The 19,757-nt window shown below is 37.3% G+C and overlaps 1 protein-coding gene across 4 annotated transcripts in view; it reads right to left on the reverse strand.

Moving 5' to 3' along the window:
- LOC149552343 (uncharacterized) overlaps positions 1 to 19,757 on the reverse strand; it is a 61,102-nt gene that overhangs the window by 22,655 nt on the left and 18,690 nt on the right. For all 4 annotated transcript variants that reach the window (XM_089787876.1, XM_089787879.1, XM_089787877.1 and 1 more), the window contains exons 2-3: positions 18,768 to 18,924; positions 14,113 to 14,163 (exon numbers count right to left, since the gene is read on the reverse strand). In XM_089787876.1, the coding sequence (XP_089644002.1) occupies positions 14,113 to 14,163; positions 18,768 to 18,924 (208 nt within the window). The remainder of the gene's footprint in view (positions 1 to 14,112; positions 14,164 to 18,767; positions 18,925 to 19,757) is intronic.

Consider the following 19,757-nt stretch of genomic DNA (forward strand, 5'->3'; position numbering starts at 1 on the left):
AGGTCCTGGTTGATGTGGGTATTGCTCAACCACGACATACAGAATCGAATATTTAGTATATCAAGTTGAAACACCAAATCTCCAACTCTCTCATGAATAAGGATGCTTGTATGCTAAACAATGTAGATGAATTGTGTGATCAAATGAGACAACCTCAAGGTTCCTTCTTGTTGTGGACTTTCACTGCATTTTATTATGTGATATGTTGGTTAATACAAAGGGATTTACTCTATTCATTCAATGGATATCAACTTGATTTTAACTTCTTCGATTACATTCAACCAAACAACTTGCAAAGAGAAAAGATTTAGAAATTCTATCTAACTCTAAGAATGTAAGATAATGTTGATGATAGGATGAGTCTCTAACTAATCCTTGCTTCGCCAAATCAACTAGCATAGGAGAGTGGTTTTCATATTGTCAATATCCATCCCAATACCTTGTGAAGGTGCAATCTAAATGAACATCTCCAATAGAAAAACACTTACAATTTAGGCCCAGACTAACCTTACATTGTTACTTACAATCAGTGACTAGCAAAAGTCATGGACACTAGCTTTACCATTGATCACCATTCAGCAATATCTTTCACTCATCTACTTCTACTTTACACGAAATATAATCTAATCTACGTGAGGGATCAAATAAACCATGCAACACTTGAAAGCAACATTAAGTAATCCACCATAAAGACCAACAATGAATAATCAATTACTTAAATAGCATTATGGCAACAATTTCACCAAGTCTCCTCTCCTACTCTACTTCTAACACTAGCTAACTTCTCTAAAATCTAACTCTTCTAACTCTTTACAAATAAGAAGTCCTTGGCCTTTTATAGTTGTTCAATTACAATGAAGGGCCAAGATCAATTCAAGGTCAAGGGGCAAGACTTATCCCTACAAACTCGTTATGAGCTTCATTGCTTATGAAACAGAATAATAGGAAAATGAGTTGGTTTGGGTAGTGGGTATTCTTAATATTGAATTCAGCTCTTAGACCACGATATTTAAAAGATGAGACAATAAAGAAAAAAAGTTTAAGGCATCTTGGTATTGGGAGCGCAAATACCTCTAATAGTACTATTCAACGCAAACTAAACCACAAGTAGAGCAATGTCTGTGATGAAATCATAGCAATAACCTCATCAGGGCTATGGACACCTGACTAGCAACAAAGCTCTATCCAGGATGTTTTTGAAATATGGAAGTCTTGTGTAGCTAACTACAAAGGATCATAGGAGATTTTCAATATTCTGGAGGAAGGACTGAACACACTTTCACAACGTGTAATCAAGGATGAAGACTCTTTGCTTAATTTGTGGTTTCTTCGTTTTTTGAGTGCATTTCTTGGTTGTTTGAAAGGTTTAAGAGAATAGATCGAAGGTCCTAAGTCCTTGACAAAATTTATCCTTGAAATCTTTGGGAACATTTATCTAGGTAGGGACTAAATGTTGTGAGGTTTTTACACCATTGCCCCACTACAAATGAAGACCCCCTCTTTTTGCCTTAGCGGCAAGTAGCTTAATAGTTAGTAGTAATTTACAAACTTTCATGTCTAATGTGCCTAGCTCTAGAGTAAATCTCAAGTCTTTTAAGAGGAGTACAATCTGAGTCCACCCTGGCTAGCGAGATGCAAGAAAAGTGGAGTTAAGTGTCGATTTGAAGGGTCAAGCAAGGTAAAATGAAGACCAAAATTTGAGGTGCAATTATCGAAATTGTGCAAGAGCACACTTATAAAAATGATGAGCGAGCAGTTTTTCTTAGAAAAAGCAAACTTGGGCTCCACTCTCACAATATGCATTTTGATCAAAATTGAAGGCATGTGAATTGAATTTTGCATCCAAGTTGATGTGCATAAAGAGATTTTGAGTTCAAATTTTTGGGAATGTTTGTGGAAATTTGAGCATTGCCATCGAATAAAATGAGGAAATTAACTTGCAAAATCAAGTTTTTTAAATTAAAAAACAAGTTATGAATTCCAAAGGCATCATTTGGTTGGGCAACTGAAGGTGAGTGACGGTCAAATTGTCACAACCACTGAGCATTTTGATGTTGCTCTTCAAATGTTAGCTATATCTAGTTGGGTACTCCTATGTTGGATGACCAAGGTGATAGTGGTCTTTCCATTGTAGACATCCATTCACTTCGATAAGTTTTTGAGATAATGGAACATAATTACTTACAATTATTAGCTATAAGAGACTATCTTCTCGAGTGGGGGTGCATTGAAGGGAAAGGAAGATGAAGTAGATTAGCTCACTTATGAGCTTAAGACGACTAGAGAGTTATTGGACAGCACCCAACTGGCTCTTCAGGAGTTGCAATCATGGTTAGATGAGGTTACTATGGATTTGAGTCGAGCACAAACTTCACTAGCTACAAATACAATTTAGCTTCTTACAATGGTAGTTGGTGATGCTTTGATATTCACAACTTGTAGCGACGATGTGGCTACATCCATCACTGATTTTGGTGTACTAGTTTTTGAAGGGATGAGTACATTAGGTGAGAGCACTTGAGAGCCATTTTTGTATTAGGTTCTCGAGAGGTCAAAACTTTGTAAGATAAATAAGGGATGGATTATTGATAGCTCTTATGTATGGTGGATTCTCTAGAGAGTTGTGTGTTAGTTACCGACACTATTTCATTATCTTCAAAGGGGACTTGCACAATATCATCTAGTTATTAGTATGCCTCTCAAGTTGATTTGTTTCCTCTCTTGGAAACAAATTTGTTACTTCATCTCATGCAACTGATGGTGATTGACAGTAGGTAATGTCACAGAATCAGATTAGTCAATTGAAAGTTGCAGAGGAACAGGTTGATCCTACCTCATATTGTTTCTACTGCACAAATACGTTTATTGAGTACCTACTGAAGTTTCAAGGGAGACCCTTTGGTGTCACATGTGCTACTCATCCAAGGTTCTCAAGGCATTAAGCATTTAGTGGGAGCAATTGTAGAAACTTTGACTACAATGCTTCCTCACATAGATTTTGTGATTGCTTTGCAAAGAGGGTTACTAGAGACCCCAACCAATCAATTGTTCGAGGATAGAGATTGGAGTCACCTCTTGATTCTCGAGTTGTTATTGATGAGCCCTTGATTGACATTAGACCCTTTTACCATAACTACATGGTAAGGAGTGCCCATCAATTTTCTTTTGATCTACATGTAGAGGACTTGATTATGTGTCAATGTGGATTGGCTCCACGATTATACTATCCTTTATGAGATGGGTATAACATCTTCAATTGATGTAGTTAGGAGGTGCAAATTGGAGGAGACTACTTGCAGAGTCAATACATCCATGGCAGTTTAGCGGAGGATGTATATCGTAGTTGTGACATAGACACCCTTAGGAGTCATCATCTTCATAGTATAGATCAATTTCACACCGATGAGGAATTGATAAAGTGTAATATTGGTTATAGTGTAGGAGATGATTCCAGATATTCTCATGGATGTGAGTTACGTTTATATTGGGATCCCGATGATCGCGGGGTTAGCACTACTAGATGGATGGGTTTCATCGAGCTACTTCACCATCAGCAACATGGTGACATTGGGATCAAATTAGTGCAGCAGAAGTCTGGGGTTATTCTTCTTGGTAGGCCTCGACTTCAAATTTGGGATCTACGTATATTTGGTTGGACACTCTTTAGTGTGTTGTGGGTAAGAAATGAAGTATTTGGCTTGTTCTAAATTCTGACTTTAAGTTGAATGCATGTCTTTTGATGCAATTTAAGTGAACTTAAGGTAGTAGTGAACACTTTCAAAAAGTTTCATTAGTGAACACTTTATTTTTTTATTTTGGAGCATTAGATTAAGACGTGGAATATGAAGGGCGGAGATTGATTCATGTTTTTAGAAGGTAATATAACCCTAAGAGGCTCATTTAGAGTTCACTTGGGTGATGAAGATTTCTTCTTATTGTTGCTGCAACTTGGCTTGAGGATTGAAGCCCTTAAGTATCTCTGATTTCGGTGAGGCACAAGGGCCCCTAGTCAGAAGAGTGTGTATTGGTGGAAGAACTTTGGTTTGTGGAACCCTAGCACATTGTGAATTCTAGGCTGCAAGTATTGATCAGGTTTGGAGGCCAAATAGCGGACAAAATCAGTGTTGGAGACTCAGATTTGGGACATTAACTGTTGCAGATCATCCCTTTTTTGTTTTTTTGAGACTTGCAAGGAGCAACTTTAACATACTATTTGACAGTCATTTTGGGAGTCTAGTGCTTGCCATTTTAGACAGCTAGGTTTGATCAAGTGCATAAATAAATCTGAGGTATCTTTGTGCCTAATTCTGTCTATTTTGATGTCAGTATCTCCGAAAATTTAGGGAAAATTAGACATATCTGAAAATTCTGGGTTATTTTGTAATCATTTCTGGTCATAATAGCAATCAGAAATTCATGTTTATGGTTTTATGTTTGATCTAAAATCTGAGATGTAATGAGAATCTTTTGATGCAAAGTTCATTTCCAGATTTATGCCCTAGTTGTACACATTTTTGTTAACAGACTTGTGCCCTAGTTTGCATATTTTATTGTTGTTTTTTAGAGTCCCATTTGGGGATATCATAGGCAGAAGCTTAGTTAATGGGGTTCTTGCCTTCTTTAGAATTCAGTATGTTCCCATTAGGTCTTTGTTTAACTCAAATTGGACTTTGTTTAGGCTCATTTTCATGTACTTATTGTTTATAGTAAGTCTAGGATTGGTAGAGAAGGGTCCTTTCTATTGTTAGTATGGTAGTCGTATGGACAGAAGATGCAGTGGTCGACTCCCTAGATCAGACAGCTCATGAAAATAATAATTATTTTATGAGATACTAATATTTTAATGGCCTTTAATGATGTTTAATTATTTTAATTTAAGTTATATTATATCATTATAAATTGACTTTATAGTAATGTGGGGACCTTGTTGAAGGTAATGAGTAAGTAATTCTTAGTGATTTGAAATGTACTTTATTAATGACATATTACGAAGTCAACTCATTATTATAAAAGCATATATCAAAATCATTAAAGAGCCTTGCTAATCAAGATTCATGGGAATCCTTGGAGAGAAATCAAAATCCATTCATGCGCATTTGATTTTTGGTGAATTGTGTTGTTGTTTATATTACAATAATAGATAAGATGTCTATTATTAGTTAATGGTTATCTTGTAAATATCTTTAGCTTTAGTTTGCTTTCGTTTTTTGCTTTCTCTGGAATAGAATGTTTCTATTCTTTACGATCGTTTCCTAAGGAAACATCGTCTCTTCCTTTTGTATAAATTGACCTTTCGGTCTCTGTTATTAATAAGCAAGTATTTACCAATTACCTTGTAATATGGTATCAGAGCTAAATACTTAAATTTTTTCGGAAAAATTTATAATTTCTTCTTGAAATTATTTGTTTAAATTTTTCCAAAATTATTTCAGCTAATTTCTCCAAAACCCACCTAGGGTTTTTCTGCTTGGAGAAATTCCCGAATTACGGGTCTGCAAATCGCATGGAAATCGTGGCCATTTTTTGGAGACTCGCGTTTTTGGGGTGAAAATCTGCATGTTTCCATATCAAATCTTCATGCTCTTAGCCGTCTCAGTCTGTCATCGTGCTCTAGGAACCAGATTCGACCATTTTTCATCAAGAAATCTGAAGTTTTTTCAAGCTTTTTTCAGCTAGGGCCGTTTTTTTTCGAAACCCTAATTTTTGGGGTCGAAAAAAATTTTTGTTTGCAGATTCTTGGTGGGTTTTTCGAGAGCTCAACTGGGTTGTCGTCCGTTTTTTTTGGGTGCCTCGATTTTTGTGCCTCAATTTTTGAGCCAGCGGATTCAAAAAACGACAGCAGATTCCTTCTGGGTTTTTCGAGCTCTCTTTTGGGTCATTCTCTGATTCTTCTGGGTCTTCCGTATTTTTGCCTCGAAGAACGTGCCTTCACAAATTTTCACAGTTTTTCATTGAAAAACGTGCCATGGCATCTCTGACAAATATTCTGCTCGAGCATAATTCCAAATTCAATGGTCGCAATTATGGAACCTGGAAGCAACGCATCATTGCAATCTTCGAATATCGAAACACCGATCAACTTGTTCTGGGTGTTAAGCAGCGTCCGACTTCTCCGGGTCCTGATCAAGATACATGGGATCTGAACAATCGAGAGGCAGTAATGCTTCTCAAACTATCCGTAGCTGATGACCAGCTTTCTCAGATTCCATCCGGCAAGATAGCGGCCGAAATCTGGACACATCTAAAAGGTCTTCATGAGACTTCCGACAAGAGCAGAGCCTTCTTTCTGAAAAACACTTTGTTTTCTATTATCATGGATGAGCGCACCTCGCTCCAGGCACACCTAAATCGGATTCAGGAAATCCGTGATCAGTTACTTGCCATGGGTCGCAAGATGGAGGAAGAGGATATTGTGGTAATCACTCTTCGAAGTTTACCAAATTCCTATGAGCATTTTATCGAGACTCTCAACATCACATCTACTGGTGTTGATCTAAAGTTCACTGATCTCTGCACCCTGCTACTTCAGCAAGATTGGTGGAAACAACAGTTCGGTAGCAGCTCCAATTCCACCTCTGAGCAAGCCTTTGCTACGAAATCCTTTCAGAAGGATAAGGGCAAGTTTCAGCAACCATCTCAGCAGAAGTCTTCTGCTCTAGCATCCGATGGTACCAAAAAGAAGAACATTCAATGCAACTATTGCCACAAGTATGGTCACATGAAGGTTCCATGTCGGAAACGCTTAGCTGCCTAGTCTAAGCAATCAGGTTCGCAACCCAAAGCGAACAGTGTAGAGCACACTGAGCAGGTGGAATCTGCCTTTTATGCCTTCATGGCTAAAAGACCCGCAGATCATGTACAGTCATCTGCCTGGTACATTGATTCAGGTGCCTCTTGACATTTCACTCACCGCAGAGACTGGTTTACTAACTACCAGCCTTATTCAGATTCTGTTATCTTTGGTGGTGGAGAAGAGTACACGGTTGTTGGTAAAGGCAACATTCAAATTCAGTCTATTGGGAGGAAGCTCATATTCCTTGATGTGTACTACGTTCCAGGGATGGAACTAAATCTACTCTCGGTCAGTCAGTTGCTGCGACATTCTCCACACTTGGCAGTCACCTTCAGTTCACATCAATGCACCATCACTGATCAGGCGACTAAGTCTACTATTGCAGTTGGTCTTGAGGATCATGGTCTTTTCAGACTTACTGATTCTGGTGATTCTCAGGACTTAGCTATGGCTGCTCGGCGATCTTCCATCAGCTCACTTTGGCATCAACGATATGGGCACTTAAATGTGCATTATCTCTCACAACTTGCTCGGGATGAGCTTGTTCTTGGTTTGCTAGAGATTCAAACCCAACACCTTGGAGTTTGTGACGCATGTCAGGCTGGGAAGCAACATCGCACACCTTTCCCCAGTGGCGATTCTTGGCGAGCTTCTCAAGTACTTCAGCTTGTTCATGCTGATATCTGCGGCCCTATGGCCACTCCTTCTGTTCTTGGGTACAGGTATTTTCTGTTGTTTGTAGATGATTTCAGTAGAAAAATGTGGGTGTATTTCCTTAAAAAGAAATCCGATGCATTTATTGTATTTCAGAAGTTTAAACCCTTAGTTGAAAAAGAGTCTGGGAAATCTATTATTACTCTTAGATCAGACAATGGGGGGGAATTTTGTTCTAATGTTTTCTCCAGCTTCTTGGATACACATGGCATCCAACGCCAGTTCACCACACCCCACACGCCACAACAAAACAGTGTAGTTGAACGTCGGAACAGGACAATCACCGAGATGGCTCGTTCCATGCTCGAACACAGACATGTTCCGAAGCGTTTTTGGGCAGAAGCAGTTAACACTGCAGTTTATCTGTTGAACCGGTCACCCACAGTGGCGGTCAAAGGTAAAACTCTGGAAGAGGCCTGGTCAGGTCGCAAGCCCAGAATCAGTCACCTGAAGGTTTTTGGCTCTCTTGCTTTTGTTTGGATCCCTGATGCTTCACGCACCAAGTTGGATGCCAAGAGTCAGAAACTGATGCTTGCTGGATATAGCAGTCTTCACAAAGCCTACCGCCTTATTGATGTTGAGACATCTCGTCTCATATACAGCCGCGATGTAGTCTTCGATGAGCAGCGAGGACCATTCATGCCTGTTTCTCCTGTTCCTGATCCAGCAGACCAGCCTATGCAGGTTCATGATTTGGGAGTTTGGCTTCCATTAGGTCCACCTGATGGGAGGGCTCCAATAGCTCCTACAGCTCCAGTCCTGCCAGTGATACCTGTACAGCCACCTCCGGCTTCTCCTGCAGGATCACCTCGTTTTGAAGATGCTTCACCTGAGTTTAATCCAGATTCTTCTGATCAGGATCCTGCTGATCAAGCATCTCCTAGTACTACTGTTGGTCATTCTCCTCTCCGACCTAAGTGGTGGGCTAAGACACTTGCTGATCTTCATGATGATGAGCTCGTTGATGGGAGAACTACTCGGAAAAAGAGCAAAACTATAGATTCTGTTAACTTTGCTCTTATGGCCAACATTCACAGTGTGTTTGAACCTCAAACATATTTCGAGGCTAAAGGAATTCCAGAGTGGGAACAGGCCATGCAATCTGAACACCAGAGCCCGCTGAAGAACAACACTTGGGTCCTTTCTGATCTTCCCCCAGGGAAGAAACCCATTAGCTGCAAATGGGTCTACAAAATCAAATACAAATCAGATGGTACTTTGGATAAGTACAAAGCTCGTTTAGTGGCAAAGGGCTTTTCTCAGCGTCAGGGCATTGATTATGAGGAGACCTTTGCTCCTACTGCAAAGATGAGCACCATCAGATTAGTCCTAGCCATGGCAGCACAGTTTGGCTGGAAGGTCCATCAGATGGACGTAAAGAGTGCTTTCCTGAATGGTGATCTCCATGAAGAGGTCTACATGACGCAGCCTCCTGGTTTCAAGGTTGCTGGTAAAGACCATCAGGTTCTCAGATTGGTAAAAGCTCTCTATGGTTTGAAGTAGGCCCCTCGGGCATGGTACATTGAGATTGATACGTACCTCAGTGATCAAGGCTTCAAGAGGAGTTCTTTAGACTCAAATCTGTACATCAAGACTACTGACAGTGACATCATCCTTCTGATTATCTATGTGGATGATCTGATCATCACTGGCAGTTCGGCATCTTTGATTTAGGGAATCAAACAACACTTATGCCAGTCTTTTGATATGACTGACCTTGGGCTCATGCATTATTGCTTAGGTGTTGAAATTTGGCAACAGTCTTCTGGTATATTCATCTCTCAGTCCAAATATGCCAGAGCCTTGTTAGACAAATTCCGAATGCAGGATTGCAAACCTACATCTACACCTATGGAGAAAGGTCTCAAGTTATCAGCCAAGTCTGATTCTCCTTCCGTTGATGATACTACGTATAGGCAACTAGTAGGCAGCCTCATCTACCTATCTGCTACTAGGCCTGATATCAGCTTCGCAGTCAACTATATTTCACGCTTTATGACAGCTCCTAAGGCTGATCATTGGATGGCAGCAAAGCGTGTGCTTTGTTATGTGAAAGGCACTTCTGATTATGGACTTCTGTATTCTCGGAGTTCTAATCCTAAACTCAGTGGGTTCACAGATTCAGATTGGGCAGGCTCTGTTGATGATAAAAAGTCAACATCTGGATATGTGTTCAGTTTGGGATCTGGTGCAGTCGCATGGACCAGCAAGAAGCAGCAGGCAGTTTCTCTCTCTTCTACAGAGGCTGAATATAGAGGGACTGTTAAGGCAGGATGTGAAGCTGTCTGGCTTCGTCGGATGCTTGGGGATATGCAGATGTCACCAGCAGGACCGACTACTCTGTTTGTTGATAACGAAGGCGTTATCAAGTTAGCACGGAATCCAGTCTTCCATGAACGAACCAAGCATGTGGATGTTCATTGTCATTACATACGACAGCTGGTTGAAGACGGGACTATAGATCTGCAGTATGTTCCTACCTCAGATCAGACTGCAGACATTCTCACCAAGCCTCTTGGTCCTAATAAGTTTGTCAAATTCAGAGGACAGCTTGGTGTGTTAGATTAACCATTAAGGGAGGGTATTACAATAATAGATAAGATGTCTATTATTAGTTAATGGTTATCTTGTAAATATCTTTAGCTTTAGTTTGCTTTCGTTTTTTGCTTTCTCCGGAATAGAATGTTTCTATTCTTTACGATCGTTCCCTAAGGAAACATCGTCTCTTCCTTTTGTATAAATTGACCTTTCGGTCTCTGTTATTAATAAGCAAGTATTTACCAATTACCTTGTAATAGTTTAAGAGCCAAGGGGTTTTCAGATTTCAAATGTCTGAAGGATTGAGAATTCTTTCAGAATTTTTATGCACTTTGAACTGGTGAAACCACGCAGCAAAGTGTGTCAGAGCTTTGGCTTCATCCAGAGGCCAAGATTGATTTAATTGTGTGCAGAGATTCATTATTGCTAGCCTTATTGAATTCCAGAATTATTGCAGAGGACATGGGCATTTGATTGTTGCAGATTGCTATCATATTATGGTCCTGCATTTGAAGTTCTTTGATATCCGTGGGTGAGAATGGAGGAATGACAGTCATCTAGAGGTTGTGTTATAGATACTAGAGGCAGTGTTGGCAAACACTGGGGTATGTTCTTCTGTTTGGTGTCTCCAAACCTTGTCTGCTAGCTGTGTCGTCATCTTTTGGATCATAATCAGTGGGTGGTGAGTCATTATTGGATGATTTTAATTCATGTGATCAGCTACAGGTTTCTTTATCAGTTTCTTAATTAAATTCTTATGCATCGTACTTGCCATCAGAAATTGTTAGAGTTAGATATGAAAAAATAAAAAGTTCACCAAATGTTTGATGTAACGTTCATATCTAAACTGCTCATAATCAGCATGAGTTCTCACGCAAGTGTTTGTGAAAATGTCCATTCGATGTAGATGCACATTTTACATGTAGAAATCATATGTAAGCATTTTGAAAGGTCAATAGGGATTGCATTTGTATTTTAGTTCTTTGCCTAGATATCTTAGTAATCATTTGCACGCATATAAACTTCATTTCAAACCATTCCAAACAAGCAAAAACAATTTGAAAATAAAAGACAGCAAGATAGAGCTTTCATGACAACTGTTTGACGAAATGCACAACACAAAAATTGAAGATTTAAAAGCAAAATTTCAGGGAGCAATATAGTAGTAAAGTTAAATTTGGTTGGGGTTCCTACAGTGTGAAACAAGTATTTACTGCCAAGGACAAAGACAAAGGCCAAGGCAAGTTTGCTTATAGAAAGGACAAAGCAAAGATTCATCAAGGAGCCTAAGGTCTGTCACATGGCATTATTGTAGTAAACTTGATCGTGTCCAAAATTATGTAGAAAGTGTTTGCCTGACCAGAAGTCCCATTAAGGAGGCTCTCAAAAGCATACTCGTGCCCTAGAGCATTCTATTTGAAGGAGGTAACCTTCTATGCATTTATAACCAAAGGACCTGCATATTATGTCAAGTCTTTTGTAGGGTAGTCAGTCGAATGACCATTAAGAGAGGCTATTAAAATATTGTGATGTTTGGCTTATAATGGTCAGTAATGTCATTTAAGTTGTTTAGTTAGTTTACTTAGCAAATCTCTAGTTTGGTGAGCCAATTAGTTTAGTATTTTTTTGTTCTATCTTTAATTCTTGATCATATCCTATATGGGAAGTTCTTGTAATTGCTTATATAAGGAGCATTCCTCTCCTATATTTATAACACAACTATCGATTATCATTTTGCCTTGATAATATCCTTTCTACCCTTCTATAGGTTCTCTCTATTCAGGCAACAAACTTGTGTGGTCGAATTTGCATGTACCTTGATTGTTGACAAAGCTCTCTTGGCACTAATATATCCACATCAGTTGTACCTTGCTGAAATGCTTATTTGAAGAGCTGATCACTCTTTCATTGTAATCAGTTTTATAATTATGATGGTGATTGTAACTATACTTGTATTTCAGTATTTGTAATCAGGATTATAATAGTGATTTTGATTAAACAATGATTTTGCCTCATGGTGATCAATATACCTACCATAAAATATATTTACTTTTTCATTGGCAACTCATCGTATTTATGAGAGACTGAATTAGGTTAGCAATACACTTGTAAACCCTAAAATTGAAAAATGAAACATTTATCAGGAACAATAGCATTTCACCTTGATTGTGTTTTCCGGGAGGACTGATGCTCTTTAGAGTACAAGAATTATGTCAATTGGTCTACAGCATTCTAAGTGAAGTTAAAATGAGCCCGAATGGATTTGATAACCAGAGTAATAAATTAAGCCTTAGGGACTACCTAGACAAGTGCAATAAGGGTTTATACTGACAATGGAGCATGTTACTATCCCCTACCTCACCTTTCTAGGATCCTATACATCTAAAAGTCTCTTAAGGTTCGTCCCTTGCTCATTTGTAGCTCCAAACTGCAGATCTACGTTGAAAAATTGTGATACACCAACTCTTGTCTAGTGATGACTTCTTTTTAAATGGAACCTGTCTTGTTATTAAGCTTCAGTAGTTAACGGGTAAAGTAAATCTTATATATCCATTTGAAGCAAAGAAAGGAGATAATCAACTGAGCTCTTATTAATGATCATAAAGGTTCATGTTTGTAATGCAATTTGGTATTTAAAATTAACATCTTACACTAGTTACATACGCCTTCTAAGCACATCACAAAATCATTGATATGATTTATACCATTATTGTGATTTTTCTTTAGTATCCAGAAACTATTAGGTTTTAGCTATTCTAAATATTCAAAATTTGGTGGAGGGAGGAAACTTAGATAGCCCCACGGTTAGTGTTTGTAATGCCTACAGAATCAATCAGGAAATCAATCCCCATTGGTTCATGAATTCTGAATTGGCTCCCAAACACATTTTGCAAATCTTTTCCAATTCAATGACTGGGGTTATTACAGCACAGTTGGATCTGATTCATGACAAATGACTAAAAAGCTAGTGAAGAGTTTCATGTCCTTACAACCCATGCAACCACAAGAAATATATGAAAAGTGAGGTTTCAACATATTGGTTTGTTGGGAAACAATTAATTTTAATTACATTGACAAGACAATGTATCTAACTAAATGGTCAGAACCTTGACACCTATCTACGAAATATAATACAACTAAAACCACTTTACTTCATAAGAAAACCATTGCAAAGTTCAACATTCCTCTACTCCTAACCAATGGAAGATGGGCACATTCTGTAATTAAAGATATATAAATAATATGGAAGCAACAATGTGATAGACAGGTTAAGAGATTCAAGTTCAACTCAGATTATCTAGTCAATATGTCTGATGAAGATCATTCAATGAACCAAATGAAGTTTAAAACATGATATTTGAATTTCTCATTTTTATATTAATAAATAGTAGATGTTGGCATTTGCATAGTAAAGACATTGCACAAATTTGTATTGAAAAAGAAGTGAACATATCTAAGTTATATCCGTATTTAGATTAATACAAAAAACATGATTCATGCTCAATCAAACTCTTATATATTGACAGGGAAATAAGAATCCTTCCAATCAACACATTTTGTTTGGGTTTTGTAATTCATGCCAAAAATAACAAAAATGATAAAGTGTTTATAAAGAACCAAACAACCTAAGCAGAAAAGTGACACTGCAGTAACAACCTCTTATTTGAGCAGCAATATGCTAGGAATACATTTCATGTAATCAAATTCGTCATATTATCTCTGGATTACTGATATTAAAACATCAAATTTTCACATAATGAAGCCTTTTTGCAACTTCAAAATTATTTATTTAATGATTTGCATGTGACCTATTTGATTGGATGGTAAGAAAAATAAATGATAAAGCAGTTGTGTCTCCATGATAATATTAAAATTCTTGAAATACAGATATAACAATAATTTTCCTTAAAAAGGATCACAAAAAAAAAAATCAAAGTATCTAAATGAAGACCAGCAAGTGAAAGGAAAAAGACTTTTTGTGTTTAGGAGAAATTCATGAGAAATTGAGACTAATACATGATTTACAACAAGTGTATTGTTCAACATAAGATATAATTCAAATATACCTCTGCTTGGCGACCAGCATGTAATCGAACACCAAATGCATCATACATAACCTACACATTTGAAATTTAATTAGTTATTGTTCCCATACATCTCAGCTAAGTTTGAGGAAGAATGTGGTATAGAAATCCATCCAAACTGCAACTAACAGAAAAATAAAACATCTCAACCACTAGAATTTACAACATCTGAAAATGATTCTTTGACAGAAAGAACATATGAATGAAGATCTTTAAAAATAATACATGAGTGTAAATTCAATGATGCTATGGAGACAAGAACTCGAAAAAACATTAAAAGCTGACTACATATTTCCCAGTTGCCTGCTCAAGCATTTAGTCAATTACATCATAACAACATTCAAAATGAGGCAACCTATCAAAGAGAAATTCAGGATAGAGTTACAAAGATGAGATGAAAGCCAAAGTAGCAAATGCCATTGATAATTTTCATCTTCAATTTTTTTCATAAATGTCAAGCATGACCCTTCATATTCCACACTTTATGGTAATGCTCCTAATACTTAAAATGCAGAGGGAATTCCTATGAACATAATCTTCAGCATTCTTAGAGCGCATCTCCTTTCTGTGTGCTCCATTCATTGTGGCCAAACAAAACTCTCTTCATTCTCTATCTCATTTTTCTGGTCATTGAAGTTTGGTACAAGAGAAACAATCACCTTGGATAGGTGCTTGGAAATTTTTGATAAGTTACAAGACAGATTTAATCATTTGCATGGACAACCTTGAACTCTGCCTGCCAACCATCAATCAACTTCTCTGAATGTGTTACAGTCTCACTCACACAAGTTGAGACTAGCTGCGGAGAGTCTCTTACAAGACGAGAAACATGCATAACTCAGTATTGATCTATAAACTTGATGGAAAAGACAAAGGCATGTGGCCTCAAAAGGCCAAGGACAAAAGGAAGATACTTTGAACAATCTGAAGACTATCACATGTAATTGTTGTGGTACAGAAAAAAGAGGCTGGCTGAAGAAGCGCAGAAAAAAGAGGTTGGCTGAACAAAACTTGGTCACATGAAGAAGCACAGAAAAAAGAGGTTAGCTGAAAAAAAAATCCAACCTAGGAGAGCCTCCACCAAAAACTCATATTGCAGAGCATTACAAGCATAGTAAGTCAGCCTTCTACACTTTCAAGACTAAACAACCAACAGATCACTCCAAGTCTTTTGTATGGCATCTATTTTGGATGCATCTAGACATTTTTCACATAGAAAGGATTGGTTCACTTCACTTAGTATTGGTTCACTAAGTACACAGCTTGCTCAGATTCAGTGATCTTCAGTGGTGCTAATTCCGTCAGTATTCAATTGTCAACAAAGACAACATTCAGATCCATGCTGGAGGAAAAATTTATATTCCTCAATACAAATAAAATGTTTCAAGAATGGAACTGAATCTACTATTTCCAAACCAGATTAGGAGCCACTATCCACAGTTGGACATTATTTTCACCACACAAAAGTGTCATCCAAGAAAACCATCACACTTAGCATAGAAGATCATCGTCTGTATTGACATGTTGACACTACAGAAGTTCAAGAGCATGAATTGGTTGCAAAGAGTTCATCTACTATAAGTACTCTTTGGCATCAACTTTATGGGTGTCTCAGCCGCTCTTCTCTCTCAGTTGGCTCCAGAGCATTTATTAGAAGGTTCACCCAAGATTTTATAACCGATCTAGGGTGTTGGTGGAACTTGCCAAGCAGGCAACCAACAACAAAATCCATTTTTCAAAAAGACAAACTTGGAGAGCATAGAAGGTCATTCAATTAGTTCATGCAAGCATATGTGCTTCAATGAATACAGCGCTGATCACTAATACCAAGTAGTTTCTTTTGTTTATAAATGATTAATATAGGAAAATGTGGGTTTTTTACCAAAAAGCAACATCAAAAGTGTTTAAATATTTTCTGGAATTCAAGTCATTAGTAGAAAAACTGTGAGGATGTGCAATCATAGCTTTTAGGTCTAATAGTAGGGGGTTTTGAAATTTTGTTAGTTCAGGGAAAAATCGTACAATTACAGAAATGGACTGAATCATATTATTACTGGAGTGTTCCCATAAAAAATTATGCAGAAGCAGTTTACACTTCAATGTACCTTCTAAATATGTCTTTGACATATGCAGTGAAAGAGAAGACCCAAAAAGGAAGCATGGTCAAGGAGAAAACAAGTGAATCATTTGAATGTTTTTAATTCTATTGTGTATTTTTTGGATTCCAGAAGCAAGAAGAACCCATCCCGACTCCAAGAGTCAAAAGTTCATGCTCAGAAGTTAAAGTGACAATGATAAATTCTACAGGCCAATTGATGTGGACACTGACCATTTGGTGCCCAGTAGAGATCTGGTGATTGATGAAGAAGTTGGGCCTTTTCAACTCTCTTACAACATCAAATTCTAAAGATCAGCCTTTGAAGGCTAAGGATTTAGGTGTCCAGCTTCCATTAGATACAGTTGAAGTGGGGAACTCTCTTGCTTCTAAGCTAGTGGAATATCCAAACAAGTACATGTACCTATACTAGAAGATCTTCTTCAAGATGACTGAGATCACCATCCAGATGATGTAGTACCGGGCAGCAAAAGTCATGATGACCATGTTGATTTAAATGAAAAGGTTTCTACTAAGAGACCTAAGTGGTGGGAAAAACTCATTGGTGATGTTTGGAATGGTGATATGATCAAAGACAGGTCATCTAGAAGCAAGAGAAAGCAAAATACAGTTAATTTTTCTTATGGCTAGCATTCAAACAGTTTATAATCCCCAAGATTTTTATTGGTGAAAGGTAAACCTCAATGGGAACAGGCCATGGAATCAGAACATCAAAGTCTTACAAAGAATGAGAATTGGGTTCATTCTCATCTTCCACCGAGGTAGAAACCCATTGGCTGCAAATGGGTGTATAAAGTCAAGTACAAAGCTGAGGTACACTTGGCAATCACAAAGCACGGTTGTGCCTTAAGGATTCTCAAGAGACAAATTATTTATTATGATGAGAGCTTTGCTCCTATAGCAAAGATGAGCACCATACCCACTTGGTTCTACCCATGGCAGCTCAATTCAGTTGAAAAATCCATTAAATGGATCTGAGGGTGCCTTCCTCAATTGCGACTTAAAAGAAGAAGCATACATGACTCAAACAAAGGGATTTCAAGTTGTAAGAAAGGAGCATCTGGTATGCAAATTGACAATGGCTCTTTATGACATGAAGTAGGCACCCAAGGCATGGTACATATATATTGACAAGTATTTGGATGAATAGGGGTTTCAATGAAGTCCTTCAGATTTTACCTTGTACATTAAAAGCATAGTCAATGACATCATACCTCCACTCATTTTATGTGGATGATATTATCATGATAGGTATCAAGTATCAACAAATTGAAGCTCAATAAGGGATCATCGTGACTCACAATGGTCATAGTAGGTACGAAGAACCTCAAAAGTGTTTTAATAAGGAATCTCCTTGGAAAGGCCTAATTAACTGATATGAGAAATTTTTTCATCTCAATAGAGATGCAATAGATCCAAAAGGAATATAGCAGTAGAGAAATATTGGAGTTCCTAAAAAATGGTATAGGGGTGGTACCAAGTAAGCAGTGGAGTGTTCCACCAAAAATTGTGGCAAACTTAAGGGTTAGCTGAGCCTGCAAGCTAAGTAAAGATTCCTGCACCACAAGCATCTCTAGATGGGTCAACAATGTGACTTGAACAAGTGGTAATAACATTCACTGAGCAATGTCATTGGAGTTTCCAGCTTCAAGAGCACAAATAAGCTTAATGTTCATTGGTTGAATTTTGTCACCAAAGGAACTGGAAAATATTCAGAATTGGGAAACATTTTGAAACCATATTGGAGCTTGGACTTATAAATTACGCTAAAAGAAATGTAAAGTCGATTGCACCATGACCTTGAGGTCTCCCAGAGTTATTAAATGTCCTCAAACCTCAATTAACAAGTTTTTGAAGGGATGAAAAACTATATAGCAGGAACGTGAAAGACCGACTTTGAAGTTTAGGAATCATACTGCTATTTGATTGTGCCTGAGTTGCCATACCTTCTTGAAGATGTTATGTTTTGTTTGTTTACCATTTAGAAATAATTATAATAGAAGCATAACCCTGTCCAAGTCTTTTCTTCAATACCTCAGTTTGTTTCAAATAGCATGTGTTGCCTGAATATTTCAATTTCCGACCTTTTAAAGAAAAATAACCAGTTTCATGTCTTAGAATTATCAATCCCTACAATAGTTTTTTCCATTTACCATCGGGGATCCAAATCTGCTTCAGAAGTGGTTGGTAATAAAGAAAAAAAAAACTTTTATACACTTCATTAATCTGTTGGGCAAAACCAACAGTTCCTATCTGGAAGACAGCTGGGAAAAACTGTTCCATAACAAGAACCCAGAGGGTAATCCTTATGCATAATTTCAGATCAAAACTCAAGTAAGGCTTGGCTATTTTTTTTAAACCAAATTTAAGTTAGGAAAAGAAACAAATATAAACAAAAACCCTAAAACTAATCAATATTATGCTTTTAAGAAACAACCCAAATGCACTTTACGGACCAATATCTCTACTCAAGATCAATACAGATCATATAAGTGATGATGTGTAATATAGTGAAACTTACAACACAGGCCAAAACTAAAGCAATGGCAAAGGATGATGATCCAGGCCCATCATGAAAACCAGTAGCTACCGCTAAAGCAGAGACAGCTGCAGAATGAGATGAGGGCATTCCACCAGATCCAAGAAGTCGTTTAGCATCCCACCGCTTTTCTTTATACCTGCATATCTAGAATTAAAACTGTAAACAATTAGAAAGAAGTTATCTCACCAACAGTACAATTTGAAAATTTTATTCTTCTTGATTATCAACATTCTATTCATAGCCCTTGCAGAAGATTTATCTATAATGTCCACTAATTACAACAAAGTTTAAAAGACAGGTCTTCAGCATATCAGCACTAAAATAATTTGCACTAGAAGTTACAGAAGCAGATGTCAATTTCTGTGTTCAAAATTTGAAGTTTAGGAGTTAACACGTTTGAGAATTATAATTCTACAAATCCAAACCACAGTCACTTATGTTCTCCCTCAATATAAATGATTCCATTGAACTTAACATACTCGCAATTCATGAGACCAAATTCATAAAATCTAATATTTAGGAGAAAGTAATAAACCTGATTAGGTATTGAGCTGCACACTTTGAATCAATATATTGACTCTTATTTTGAAAAAGACTTGAAATTTACCTCTGGTTAAATATCATTTCTCATAAAACTGAAACTAAATTAGGATATCAAGATTAAGATTAATTATTAGTAATATCTATGCAGTACAAATTATTCGAAAGCAAGTGCAAAGTTTACTTCTCTATTGACAGAAGCAAAAAGTTTCAATATTTTTTATTAAGAAAGAAAATATAGTAATGCGGATGCCTATGAATGACCAAATTAGATCAAAGAAACTAGAACATACAAATGGCATGAAAGCAAAGGACTACAGAAAAGGGGACCTTAGTAGACACAAAGGAAAAGTGAAAAAGTGAAAAAAGCCAGAAAAATCTACCCAAATGGGGATTAACCTAAAAAGTTAAAAACAAGTAAGCCCAAAA

Source organism: Cupressus sempervirens, chromosome 6, assembly GCF_028749045.1.
Source record: "Cupressus sempervirens isolate cs-2001-9-10 chromosome 6, ASM2874904v1, whole genome shotgun sequence".
NCBI classification, from domain to species: domain Eukaryota; kingdom Viridiplantae; phylum Streptophyta; class Pinopsida; order Cupressales; family Cupressaceae; genus Cupressus; species Cupressus sempervirens.